The sequence below is a fragment of the Calidris pugnax genome, unplaced genomic scaffold, assembly GCF_001431845.1.
Source record: "Calidris pugnax isolate Ruff unplaced genomic scaffold, ASM143184v1 scaffold14, whole genome shotgun sequence".
Taxonomy (NCBI): Eukaryota; Metazoa; Chordata; class Aves; order Charadriiformes; family Scolopacidae; genus Calidris; species Calidris pugnax.
Window position 1 is genome coordinate 8,948,874 of NW_015090793.1, and position 14,525 is coordinate 8,963,398.

Consider the following 14,525-nt stretch of genomic DNA (forward strand, 5'->3'; position numbering starts at 1 on the left):
AAAATGATTTCCCAGGCATCATGTGCACAGCACAGCCAGCTCTGTGACTTTTCCTCTTTTTCCTCATCAGTTCTTGGTTCTAGCACAAAGCTGATTTTTAATGCCAAATCATTGTGCTTCTTCCCTCTTTATTTCAGGCCGCAGGCTCACCACATTCTGGACTGGTTGCAACCCATCTGGTTTCACTAATACTTCTAATATAATATTTGTAACTAGCTAAGGGCTGATCATATGACGGGTGTAATCAATAAGTCATGTGCCAGTTGTGGTTATTCTACACCTCAAGTCATTTTTCTGTATTTTGGTGTCCATATCCTGCTGGGGTATTTGTATGTTTCGTTGCTGTTGTGCCTTTCCACCTTTGCAGCCTGGCGTTAAAGAAGGCTGTCTTGAGTCTCAGTAATTGAGAAAAAAAACCCAAAAACATCACTTTGTTTCCACCCAAAAAAGGAAATGAGATGGGAGAATCAACCAAAGGCTCAACTTGCCAGATACCACTTGCCACCATCTTTGGCTTTGCTGAAGAAACTTGCTCTCAGGAACGTTGTTCAATCTAAATAAAATCATCTTCTCAACAAGTTCCTCCTTTTGCATTGCCAGAAGGATCACCCAAAAGAAACCAAAACCAGGTCTGGCAGTTTTAGCTTACCTGTAGCCAGCTGTGAAAGTCCAGCTTCATATTCAATGGCACAGGACATTTCCTGGCATCAGGTGCCAGGGAGTAAAAATCCCCTAAACAGGGAGTTCCTATTGCATGCAGATACTTCCTTGGTCTTTTTGCCCTTCACACCCTACATGAGTGGGTGGGCTAGGGAGAGTAATCTCTTGGTAGATGCCCAGATACAGCAAGAGATGTTCTTGACCCCTCCCAAAAAGTACTTTATAAAATATCTTCAAGAAACTTTGGTTGATACCATCTTTGAGGAAAAAAAAAAATTAAAAAAAAAAACCCACCACTTTTATCTTAGTTTTGAAAAGAGTGAATAACCTTGGTGTAAAACCACTGGAGTGGCATCAGGCTAGGATTTGGCCCCATGTGGCTGCACGGAGGCAGAAGGAGAGTGTATGCTCCCCATCCATGGGTGCTTATAGCTGGCCACAGCCTGTAAAAGCAGATGATTTAATGATTCATTCTGGCAAGCAGGGAAGGATGACTTCAGGTTTGAGCTTCCCACATCACTTCTACCAGCTTCCCCCGGAGAGCCAACACATCGGTGGCCAAGACGCTTGCATGCTGCAGAGACAAGTGGTGCTACCTTCTCAGCCTCTGGAGCAGGAGCATGAAGGAGGGTCCCTCCATGACACATGGGAATTCAGCAGCAAAGCAGAGGTTGTGTGGCAGCCCCAGGAGGACAAATTAAACACCTCCTTTTTATTCTGAGGCTTTCAGCACGCAACAACTACTACCTTGTGAGTCAGTTTATTCAGAAAGGCTCTGCGCTAACTGGATTAACAAGCTCTTCACTGCTTGGATCGCTTCACGGTAGGAAGATCCAAAATCAACTGATGGAAAAAAGGATAATTCCTTCTGCGGAGGGAGCAAGATTGTTTGTGGAACCAAATGATCAAACAATGACTCTGAATGCTGCAAGCTGGCCATGCAAGGAGACACGTACCCAGACTCCGCTGGGTGCTGGGCTGGATGGTGCAGGCTCACGGTATCATCACATGCTTGGGACTCCATGCCCTACACTCAGGTGTAGCTCTGTGGGATGGTCACTGAAGACAGGAGAGGCAACAGGGGAAAGGAAAAGTCATTCTCTCAGCCCCTTCTCAACTGCTAAACCTCAAGGCTGGAGGCTCAGGTCCAGTGTGGAGCACATGCTACTAAGGATCTTAAAGTCCTGCTTCTACTGAGCAGTCACAAATGACACATCCATATCCACCATCATATGAGGACATGCAAAACTCTTCTCTGGTTCTTCCCTTCCCCGCAGACACTGCATGGCCTTGAACCTTGCACAAACCCCTCTCCAAGGAGAAAGATACTCTCAAATTCCCCCAGTACCAACCCAGCCCAACTAATTTTCTGGTTCATCTAGCTCTCATGGAATTGAAGAGGGTGAACTGGCTGAGCATTGGCACCAGCCTGCACGTTAGTTAAAGAAGAGCAAGGCAAATTGTGGAGACCTACCAAGATTCCACCATCAAGCATGGGAGTCACTCAGATGGCTTTGTTTCCTGCTCAGGCTTTATCTCAACCATTTGCCACGTAGCACAAATAAACCTAGGGGGCCCTGCCTGCTCAAAGCATCCTGATCTGTGCTCCACCAATCACCTCAACTTGGTACACATGGCCAGAGATGGGCAAGACACCAGAATGCTACACTCGGATGGGAAAGAGCTACCATGCCAGCACCAGGCACCAAAAGCTGCTGTGATCAGCAGACCAGGGAGATGATAACCACAGGGTCACAGGAAGGATTGTGGCTATCACCTGAGGCAACATGATAGATTCCTCTCCCATTCACGTAACCTGGTATTTGGGGTCCACTTCTTAGGAAAGAGGAACACTCAAAGAGCTTTCATGAGTGCAAATATTTTGCACTAAAGGTGGCATTGCATTTAATGTGCGTGCATAATTTCAACTCTGAGAAGTTTCAGGACCTTGTCAGAAACTGTGATTAGAGGTTTCATACGTGACCCATTTTCTTTTGGTCTCTTCCATGGCAGGGAGCGAAGCCATGCGACAGGTATGACTCAAACCTATCTAGCCAGGACCCTACTACGGGTTTCCAGTGTTTTCACAGAGCCTGACACTTCAAAATTACATTCTTCAGGCTCTTCTCCATCTGGAAGAGCAAATGGATTACAGCTGGTTTGAAAATGGAGTTTTCTTCTTCTTTCACAAAAATTCTAACTTTTACTTTAAAAAGAAATAGAAACAGCTGAAAATAAACTTTCTGCTTCTAGCTGAAAAGCTTCAATAAACATCTGAAATTTCATGCTGAAAACAGACACTTTTTTTAAAAAAAGTCACTTAATCCATAATGGCATTTTCTGTCAGAAAACATTTGAGAGGTAAACATTCTGGAACAGCCCTGGAAATGCTCTTTTGCCTAACTCCATTCAGTGCATGTTAACTATTTTAAATATCAGTTGGAACACTGTCATCTGGACCTTTAAAAAGAGAAAAAAATTTTACCCTCCCTTCCAGGTAAGCTCAGCAAATAGGTCCTCGTAATGGTTTTATATCTTTCCTCCCATTCAATTTCCACCCTGATTGTGACGAGGTTTAATACTTATCAAGGTCTGATAAGCAAATGAGTCTCTCAGGAATTTATCAGGAGCTCAGAACGTCATTAGGAGCAATAGGTAGCAGGAAAATTGTTGTAAGTTAGGGTCAATGCTAAAATTAAAGGGCCTCAGTGTCTTGTTTGACTGGGCATCATATTTGGCTCTGCTAAAAGGTGGGTGGAAAGCACAAGAATAAAAATGACCACATGAAAACTGGACTCAGGTCCACATTGCATATTTCAATAGGCTCCTGTTTCAGGGTGGCTGAGGTTATCTTTCCGATCAACTCAGCCCAGTATCACAAAGAGAAACATTATCAGCTCTTTCTGTTGTATTAATATCCAATTTATTTTTCAGCAATGCAATTTCCTGCCTGCTCTTTGAACAGCTATCAAAGGACAAGACACCAGATCATGGCAGACATTTTTCTAATGGTGACATCTGCTAAACTAGTCAGTCTGTTCCTATACAGCCCACTCAATGCATCCTAAAATATTTTATAAGCCACCAGTGGAACAGAGAATGGTAATGTGGGTCCCTGACCTTTATTTGAGCCACCTTGATGTTCAGTACAGATGGGGAATCACACTTCAGCAGCCAGAATTTCTGGGTCCTTTCAGCTTGGGATTTCTGTGTTACCTCCAAACCCAGTAAATTTCATTTAATGCCATCTGGCACTTCATATCCTTCACTGTTTTTCATCTGAGAGCACTGGCAAATCTGCATATGAGGCTTAATCCAAAAGCCTCTGAAAACCAATGGAAAGAGAGTTTTGGATCACGCCTAAAAGTGCAAGACTTTATTTAGAAACATGCTTTCTACAGCTTTGCTGGAAGATGCTCCTCCTTTGAACAAGTACTCAACCAGCCGTGATCATATTCCAATAAAAACATCTGGATACGATACCTAGGAAAGGGTTGGTCTAATTACATTTAGAAAAGCTAATAAATATTGCTAATATTACCCAAACGCTGATGCGTGAGTTCTATTGCTACTTTTGCTTTGGGCAACACCACTGATACCATGAATATCAATGGTCACAAGTCAAGTACTGCTAGGGACTACCCACAGCTCATTTTCAGAGCTATTCGTAGGACCTGCAGTCTACGTGTCACTGTCTCTCCTGTGCTCTTTGGCCACGTCCCAAAAAATTTTCCATACCACTGCTGACTTCTGCCGGAATTTTGTGTTCTGCAGCCAGAAAAAAAATAAAATGTGCCCAAGCACCTGAGAGTTTTCTTGTAGGTTTGATTGGAGGTTTGCTTCAACCAGTCCCTTCAAGGAGTCCTTCTCATTGATCTCTGCTCCTCACCATCCTTCTGGGTTGTGTTGTATCTCCTGAGCATGATCTCCGCATGATTGATCCCTGGTCCTTGATCCACATCTGCCTGACCTCACCCTCATTCTGTCTTATCCTGGATGCATTCCTGTGTCATTGCTCTTCCTGATCTCCAACTTAATCCCAATCTAAATTTTATTTTCTTCTTGGAAGAGTTTCTAGACATTTTTGGGGCAAATTTCTGGCCTTTCATCTCACTTATCTGGACCGCTGTATTCTTCAAATTTGCATCTATTGACCACAGTTGTCCTCATTCTTTTCTTTTGAGCCCTGCCTAATCCTGACCACCTTGCTGAGACCTCTTAACAATCAGGGACCTGGATAAAGGACATGGCTGACTAGCCGTGTCATTGACTGTTCAATAACCAGCATGCTTGGTTAGCTTTTCTCCCAGACACAGACCAAGCTGAGAGTCTATAAGGCTGATGGCACAGCAGGCTAGAGAAAGAAAGGAGACTGGTTCAAACTCGCATCAAAGACCATTCAAGAACAGCAGTGAAGTCTCCAGCTGCATACATAATAATAAATAAAACAGGTAAAGACAATTTTCTAGGTACAATGACAATTGTCATAGCATAATAGTGAAAGATGGTGAAATCTAGCACTGTCCGCATGTCACCCAGGTGGATGGGTGTGTCCAATTTGCAGCACTGAACGACTCACATCCAAGATGGCAGGATACCCAAATCCAACCCTGAAAGCAAACTCCCACTATAAGGAAGCTTCATATTTGAAAACAGATCAACAAATTTTCGGCAAGGCCCAATTCTTCAGCAGCCTCAACATTCTGTGCTTTATAGAGAGACTTTGAACTCTGTATCACAAGTTGACTGCTGTACTTAAGCCCATCAATAATTCCTCTTTCCCTATTCCTTTTTGCTACACTGTCTACCTAGACCCCAATCACTGTAAAAGTAAGAAGTTCACAGACCAAACTGTCAGAAAGTTGATAATGTCCACAGAGTATTCATTTATGTGCTGTGAAACATGTTAGGAGGCCAAGGTGGAGAAACTGTATTGCAGAACTGGCTTGAATCTTGGCAGTGGTCATATTTCATATCATATTAAACTGAGGAAGACATTTACTGACTAGTACTACACCAGGTCCTGCAGTAAACTGATGTATGGGTTACCAGTCATATCTTTCAAATGTTAAGTAATGGAGCTTTTTCTCTGCTTGTAGGATGCTGACAGGGAGTTGAAGAGTTGAACTAAAAGGAAGTTGTAAAGGGAAAGTCGGGAGTCAAATGATTTCAAGACTCAGAGTTTATTTAAACACTACATTCTCGATGCTACATGTTAATAGAATTAACACCAGATTAAAGTCTGTTAGAAGTAAAATATGGGAATGAAGTTCAAAAAAGGAATATAAAAAAAAACATGCACACAGGTCAGCCAATGTTAAGAATTAATATCAATCTATTAAAAAGCATTCTGAAGAGCAACTTCCTCAAGTTGTGAAAGCTAATAATAAAAACCGCTCCAAACACTTCCAAATCAAGTAGTTTGCTAGACAGCTGGTCAGACTAATAGATGATCAATATGTGATAGACACACTATGCCATGATAGCAGAGTCAAACACATACTGAGTACGCGTCCCACGCTATACCTTTTCCTTACTGGGAGAACGTCTGAAGCAATATCTCAAATTGAGCGTCAGTAGAAAAGATTTTCAAACAAACTGATAAAGTGAATAAGACAAATCCGCAAGACCAGATGGTATTCACCCAAGAGCTCTATGGAAATCCAAAAAGGAAACTGCTGAATGGTTATCCGCGCTGCAGAGCCAACCTGCTGTTTAAATCAGCCTATGTCAAAAGAATAGAATCAGTAAACTCGATGCAAAATGAAATAGCAGTTTCCAGAGACAGCTCCTTGAAGAAATAAATACAGACAAGTGTGATTCTGTATAAGATAAACTGGTAAATATTCTAAAAAACAATATCAGACACATCAGGGAGCAAGGTATAATGGGGAAGAGTCAAGTACTGCATCTATAGGTGGAAGTCATGTCTCGCAAATCAAGTTCTTTTAGACCATCACTGAGTTTTGGGAGATGGTGATCTGAGTAATACCATTCACTTAGATTTCCAAATGTGGGAACCTATGAAAATATTAAGCTGTTCTTGAACAAGGGAGAAAGCCCTCTTGTGGCCCAACAACTGGTTAAAGCAAGGAGACCAAACAAGGACCAGGTTTCATAACAAAGGAAGCCAATCTGCAGGACTGGATGAGGTTCCATGTTGCTAGGACCTCTGTTGCCCAACACGCACATTTACTCTAGAAAACGCATAAGAAGCAAAAAGCAGGGTGACGACATTCTCTGACTATACTAAATCATCTAAAATACTCCAAACTAAAGCTGTGAGCAAAGAAATTCAGAAGGACTTACAATGCTAAGTGACTGCACAATAAAATAGGAGACAAAATTCAGAGTAATATAAGTAATGAGAAAAAAACAGTCCTAAGGATATGTGCACAATAATGAGTGCTGAGTGAGCTACTTCTGTTGGGAATAAGATCCTGGAGTTACTGTGGATGGTTTTCTAAAAATGAGTGTTCTATCGGGATTAAAAAAGCAATAAGAAAATTAAAAACTAGTAGGAAAGACTTCAGAGCAATATAAACATCTTTTGAAGATTGCTCCAGTGCACCAATCTCATATAGGATAGAGCAGAACTACAAAAGTCAGGAAAGGACAACAACACACCAGAGACGGGGAACAGTTTCCAGACAAGCAGTGCCAAGTCAGGCTAAAACCTTTCATTTTGGGTGAAAAGAAGACAGATGGGATCTGAGGGAGGTCTATGGAGTCATGCATGGAGAAGATGAACAAGAAATAATTGTGCACCATTTCTCAGAACATCAAGGGCCAGAGACTAACTAACAATATGATCAGGCACTGACTTTGGAACAGAAAGAAGGACGTATCTCTCACAAACAACTTTTGGATTCATTGCCATGGACAGAAAAAATCACAGATAAGTACAAATGGGCTGTTGCTGTTGACCACCAGAAGCTGGGATCTGTGCTCAACCCGCTTCTTACTTTTTTTTTTTAGTTTCTTACAGTATTTCTACTTTGTAACTCCAAGACAGTATGACTCTGGACTCTCATGTCCTTATTCACTAACATGCCTCGAAAGTAACGTATCCCAATGTGAAGTTCAAATTTAACCAGAAACGAGCTGCTACATAAAGTGTTGTAGAAAAATACCAAGTTACACTATTGATACACTCTAATAATAAAATCGGCCCTTCTGATTGATGGTTAATAGAAAAAAAAATGAACTTTAGCAGGTGATAAGATCTCCTTCATGAAGATGTGCCTTTCTGGGAATCCTCTATCTTCTCAAAACCTCAATTTCTGCACCATCGTGGTGACTGCCCACTGGAGATGTGGGTACTTAGCTCATGTAAATGCAGCTCTCGGTGGCATTACTCTTCCCTTTGCACCATTAAAAGATCTTTTACACCTGGAGCATCTGACTAGAGAGCTTATAATAAATGTGCTTCTAGTTGCACTCTCTTTACTCTAACCACTAAGAGTCAGTGGGAATTTTTGGGACCTTGCAAACCACATTCAACAGCCACCATTAAAAAAAAATCTGGCAGACAAGTGCTTGCTCTGCCCTCACCCACAAAAGTAAACTTCCATCCAAAATACGCAGGTTTGAACTTAAAAAGAGACTGTCCTGTACCTATGTTCTATTTAAGTTCCACTGTTCTTTTTCTAGAGCCAAAGAATATGAAGTGCAAGACTTTAGCATCCTCACACCTCATTCTTTTTTTCTTTTCTGCCACAATTTCTCCACAAAGCTTTTCAATATTCTCATTTTGCCATGGAATTTGTCACTAAGCGTAGTCACTGAAGACAGCTTTATCCAAGGTCGTCTCAGCCCTTTGTCCACCTCCATTTCAGAGCTGGCCAAGACCTGCAGAGTGAATGAAGCAGTGCAGGAACAGGGCAGGGTTTGAGGCCGACAGGGAATATCGGCTGCTGGGGGGACAGGTGTAAATGGATGAGCTGTCACTGCACAGAGAGAAGAAGCAATACTGGAGGGAGACAGGCTGAAGGAGGGGACCTGGAACTCTAGAAGGAAAATCAGCAAAACCCAAAGGATGCTCAGCGCTCGTGGGGAAATTAAGGCAGAGGGAAGCCTGAGGCTGCTTGCGTGAGCCTGGTCTCTCACCTAGTTGTAAAGAGTAATTGTTTGAAAAGCCTAGAAAATGCCATCCACTTCAGCTCTCACCACCTTGAGAAGCTAAAGAGGAAGCGTCTGAGGTAATGCTGATATCGTGCATCTGATTGGTGCTGTAGGGAACAGAGACCACAGTGAGGAGCTGGGCTGGGGCAAGGAAGGACACGGTACTGCTGCTTGCCAGGACACACAGGGGCACTGCAGGGAACAACACGCAAGAGAAGTGTTGGCAGAGCTAGGACTGTACCTCATGTCCACCTCCACATACAACCCCTCTCCTGACCACATGAACAACCTCCCAGCCTCAGGCAGGTCTTAAACAAACAAATGGGAGGATTTTTACTGGTTTCAGTGATGGATGAGGTCAGATCAGGCTGAAGCCAGACCAGCTGCCAGTGCAACTGTGTATAAATCAGTGGATTGACTCACAGATGGAGAAAGAGTTGAGGTTTTTGTAGGTCCCTACCCAGCTATTCAACCTTCCATACATGTTACATCCCTGCAATGCAGGAGCCCGTATCTGCTCTTGCTGAAGTCAATGGAAGAGTTGTCCGTGGTGGCTCCAGGGTCACTCTATAAGCTCCTACGATGTGGCTAAGCCTCCTGGCAGGTTAATGGAGACACATCTTTCATCTTGCCTTAGCAGAGGAGGCACTGAGGTCTTGGTCTGAGTAACATAGTACTTCCACTGGGGGTAGGCTGAGAACTTCAGGCTTTTTTAAATTTTAAACAAAAATGTTTTTTTTATAAAATTGAGCCTCTCGATCTGTAATGCATCCAAACCGATCTGCAAGACTGCCAAGCACCCAGTGGCTTCCACCAAGATCCACACTGACTGGAATTCAAAGATATTAGGGCCAGAGAGATCCTGTACAAGCATTTAGTTCAGCCTTCCCCATAAAATAAATCCATGCAATAATTCCTGTATCAAGTCCACAGCTTAAGCCGTAACATATATTTTTAAAAGATGTCTAGCTTATATTTATACAATTCAAGCAGTGTAGACTCCATTATTCCTTTAGGTAATATACTGCAAAGATCATTATGTGCAGCATAACTACATAGCTCTTATCATAAGCCTCATTTGCTCTGCCTCTGGAAATCATTGCACTTCTTTCTGGTAGACTAGAAAGCCACTGGGCAGCAGCAATGTCCTCCTCATGGAGATGCAAATGGCCCACAAGCATCTCACTCTTTGCTCTTTTCTGAGATACACTGACAAAATGTATTTTTTAGACCTGGAATCACTGTTACAGCCCCTCTTCAAGCTGAGGAAAGGGAGAGGAGAGGAGAGGAGAGGAGAGGAGAGGAGGATTACATGTCAAAATTCAGGCTAAGAGAATAAAATTAAGCTGCAGACTGTCATAAGCACTTTTCCCTCTGAGTGCATATTGACTGCGTCAAGTGAAAAACAAGCATTTAAAAAGAAATACAATTTTAAGTCAATGACAGATATGACTCCAGTATACATTGGGTATGAATAATTCTCATTTCTTACCTCATTTCACTATCCTTCCTCAGTCTCATATTATCCAAGAGGACTATCCTATAATCCTGCCCATGCACACTTGCCAAGTCTCCAAATAGCTTTAAAAAACCCCACTGATGAGAGACCACCAACTTTACAGGTTCTTGCAACTCCCTCTGTACATTTTATGGGCATTTAGCAATGCTACAGGGTTTTCCTAATGCTGGAGAAATTTCTTTCCTCTTCACTAATAATAGACATGTGTTTCAGCAGCCTTTTCTCACTTTTTCTTCTTCTGCCTATATTGTCAAATTGCTGATTTTTTAAGATGTATTTTTCATAGAACTATAAAAACAGTGCATTTTTTCTTTTTTCTTTTTTCTTATTCTTTTTTTTTTTTTCCCAGATTAGAGACTGGACAAACTTTTAGCCTGCCAAGCTTTTTTTTTTATTTCTTTTTTTGTTGTTGTTTAAATACTTCACAACAAAAGAATGTGCTCCTGATGGAATTTTTATTGCAAAAAAGAAAAGTTCTCCCCCTCTCCTTTCTTATATCTGCACAACACATACTGAAATTCTGCAACCTCCCAAGAAAGACGGCTGCCTGAATGCTGTCAAACTATTAACGATAATGTCAGGGTACATGACACGTATTTAAACATTAGAAGAAGAAGGATTAAGGCTGCATCTCAATCTCGCTTTGATGACTCAACTTTACATTGATATACTCAGCATGCCACTTGTGATCAGACTTCTGGTTTTGCTCTTCAACAGCACTTTAAAATAATTCCTCTTGCCTAAGGAGGATGTTGGAAAATGTACATGAGAGTAAACGTTCCATTTTAACAAGTGCAGAGCTCTGGTTTTTCACAGGATTTGGAAGTATGGTCTGGTTTCCAGAAAGTACAAAGCTGTCACCAGCTGAATCGCCTTTCAGAAATGCTCAGGATGCTTTCCTGGGGAAGATGTCCTGTCCTTCAGGCTCTGCTTTGGTCACATCTCCCTGGCACCCACCTGCGGCATGTCTTTCCCCTATCCTGGGCACTGAAGACAAGCCTTTCAAACACCCCAAACTGCACTTACCACTAAATCTTGCCACTTAGTAGATTGTTTCCAGTTCCTTTTCCTTTCTACTTATTTATCCTTTAAAAAAATGTATCATCTGAAGACACAGTTTCAGGGGTTTCGCAGTCATTTCTTTCAATCACATCAATTTTTAGCAGAGTGGGGAGTTGCCCAATGAGGTGTTTCATCCACTAGCAGAAGGCAGAGACCGGTTTAGGGCATGGTGCTGTAGTGTCAGGGAGAGTTCAACCCTGTACTGGATGGAGCTAATCCATGACTCAGAGCTGGAAAAGGGAGGCAATGGGAGTACGGTGAGAAGGAGGCTGCGATGGGACTGGCACCAGACCACCAGCTTGGCTCTGCCATAGATGAAAACTCCCCCTTGTGTGTGTCTATGCCCTGCAAGTACCACAGGACTGCTAAAAACTGCAACTCTGAGTGCAGACAAGGCTGACATTAAGTGGTCTGCAGAAGAGAAGGGTCAGAAGTTTTGCTACAACTCATAACCACAGTCCTGTTACTCTGCACTTCGCCCCCCAAGGCAGGCAGTTCCTTTCATCTGTTTTTTGCCCCATGCCATCATTTTGGCATGTAGGTACCACACAGCAGAATGCACATGGCACTGAGCAGCCAGCAGAGCCCAGAGGTTTTCTTGCATTCAGTCACGAAAGCCACGTTGCTCTGGTGGCATGGCATGAGGCCATGCTGCTCCTAGCCCGAATATCAATGCCAGAACAGCCCCGCTGCTTTGATTTCCAGAGGCAAGGTGGTCTCTGTGAGCTCAGGAATTACTGCCCATCTCCAGTGCACGTGGAAAGGAAGCCAATGGCTCTGGGGCTACCACAGCTTGTGCTGAAGGGGAGGGTTTACTCTGCAGGAAACTCATCCATGCTTAATTTAAAGGGTAACTTTCAGCTAAATAACTTCAGGGCTAGAAGAGGTTGCATGGACCCTTTCATTGCAGTTTAATTCTCCCTCCCTTCAGATTAGTCTCAAGCAACTTTTAGTTTCAACTCCCTCCAGGGCAAACAGGAGCAACCCGACGGGATGATACCAAGAGATTCCACACACAGCGTGCAGGGCTTCAACTAACGAGGTGAAAGCAGGTTAATGCGCTGGGTGCAGGTCCGTGCACACACAAGGTCTGTGCTGCACGGTCGGCAGCTGTCGCTGATGGATCCTCTGCGAACAGGGCACAGACAGGGACAGGCTACATGCGCCACGCGGTTTGTCACCCTGAGGGACAAGGGCCATCGTGACCCAGCCCTAATTGGGGCCTCCTATCCTCTTGTGATACCCGTAAGCACAAGGATACTAAAATGAGAGAAGGGGAAGGTCTGACAGGCAGTTATGTGACTAGGGACGCTCAGGTTTAGGTTTCTTCTTGGAAGCACTCTGTAATGCAGCTCCCGCCAAGGGAGCAGCTACATAACCAGCACCCAGAAAATACACGCGCCTTAAGGGCAAGACGTGAAAAAAATTGGCCTAAATGGTTGCAAACTCCTTTGTTTTTAGTGGGCTTCATCTATTCACCCTCCAAACGGGTTTGGTCCATGAAGCCAGGCTGCAACAGCAGGAGTATTTTAGGTAGGCAGAATTGAATGGCTGAGACTGAAATTTGGCCAAGATCTTGGGTTTAATCCTCCTTCTCTTGTGAGAGGAGCCACCAAATGTTTAAGGTAGGTTTTCACTGAATGACAGACCTTGCTGGAGGGGCTGGTGCTACTGGCACTCACTGGAACATTTGGGAAAAACAGGTCAACCAAAAATCCTTTTGTTGGCTCTCATCTTTGAGAGTTACAGGAACTCAGAGATGAGAGATGGAGAAAATGGTCACTAGGGCATGCCCTGGCATTAGTAGCAGTAATTCACAGGCTCTAGCTGAGGATATCAGCAGTTTGCCAGCACCACCACAAGGCTGGGGGGTGATGCTACCCACACTGGGAAGTCAGGCACTTCTGGCTTCTATTGACTCACCTCAAGTCTTTCTGCAAAAGAAAATCAAACTGCAGTGACACCTGGGGCAGAGGATTTAATGGAGGTGGAAGAATGGCTGTTACAGACATGGTGCTGAAGCAGGACTCAGCATGTCTTCTCTAGTACTATCTCCAGTAGCTCTAGTTTCTCCCCCTGAAGAAACCCTTGCTATGCCTGTTCTGGGGCAGCCCGGCCACGGGAGCATGAAGCAGAGGACATTAGCCACCAGGCAGAGTTTGTCTTGCTTTGTGGACCTCAACTAGGTCAATAGTAGTTCCCTCTGCTCACCCCATGAGGTGCTGATGGCTGCAAGGTTGACATGCCATGGGAGGAGGAGGAGGGTTAGGAACCAACATCCTCTTCTCTGCAGTGAATTCAAACATCTCACAGCTTACATCCCAATGATTCTCAATATGACAATGTCTAAGGGGTTTAGGTGACTTGAAAACAGAAGCCAGATGCCTAAATAACAGAAACACTTTTAAAAATGACAGAGGATCTCACAAGGTCCCTTCTGTCCTGAATTCTCCTACAATCCTGTGAAATGTAGTTTATTCCCAGCTGTACCACAGCTCTGACTGTGACCTTAGGCAAGTTCCTACAGCTCTCCATCCCTCCCTCCCACCCTGCCTGCCCGCTCCGTGGAAACCCCTGGCCCTCCTGCACTGGGGCTGCTGCCCCTGGCATGGAGGGGGTAAAGGGAGCTAAGGGGTTTCGGGGTGCCAGCAGAAGGCAGCCCACGGCTGGAAGCAATCACCCACGCGCCCGGGCTCCCTTGTTATCCCTGTGGAAAACCGGGCAGCCCTTTCCTGCGGAAGAATTCTTCCAAGCAGCTCCGAAATCGGTAGCAAAGCAGTAAGGGAAGGCTGCCGGGAGTCGTGGAAGGCGAAGCGGCGACGGGAGGGGTATCTGGGAGGTGTTGGAGCTTCCCCGGCTCCCCATCCCGCCGGGGTGCTCTCACTGCTCCGGCAGCGCTTCGGCAGGCAACGTGAAGTCCCGCACCCCCCACCTCGCAGATGAGGATCTGATGAAGGAAACGAGTGATAGGAGGGGAAAAGCGGGATGAAAGGGGGTTGGAAAGCAAAGCACATCCCGGATTTCCCCGGGGAAGCAAAGCGGCTGCTGGGGGGGCGGGGAAGCGCACACGGTGGGTCGCGGCGAGTCTCCGGGGGGCAGGATTTCTCTTCCATCGCATGGAAGAGCGAGATTAAAGAAGAAAGTGGGAGTGGGGTGGGAG

The 14,525-nt window shown here is 44.3% G+C and overlaps 1 protein-coding gene across 1 annotated transcript in view; it reads left to right on the forward strand.

Annotated features, from left to right (window-relative positions):
- The window catches only part of ATOH8 (atonal bHLH transcription factor 8), an 82,838-nt gene that overhangs the window by 44,835 nt on the left and 23,478 nt on the right, over nt 1-14,525 (forward strand). Inside the window, exon 2 of the mRNA XM_014966712.1 lies at nt 14,400-14,435. Coding sequence (XP_014822198.1) covers nt 14,400-14,435 — 36 coding nt within the window. The remainder of the gene's footprint in view (nt 1-14,399; nt 14,436-14,525) is intronic.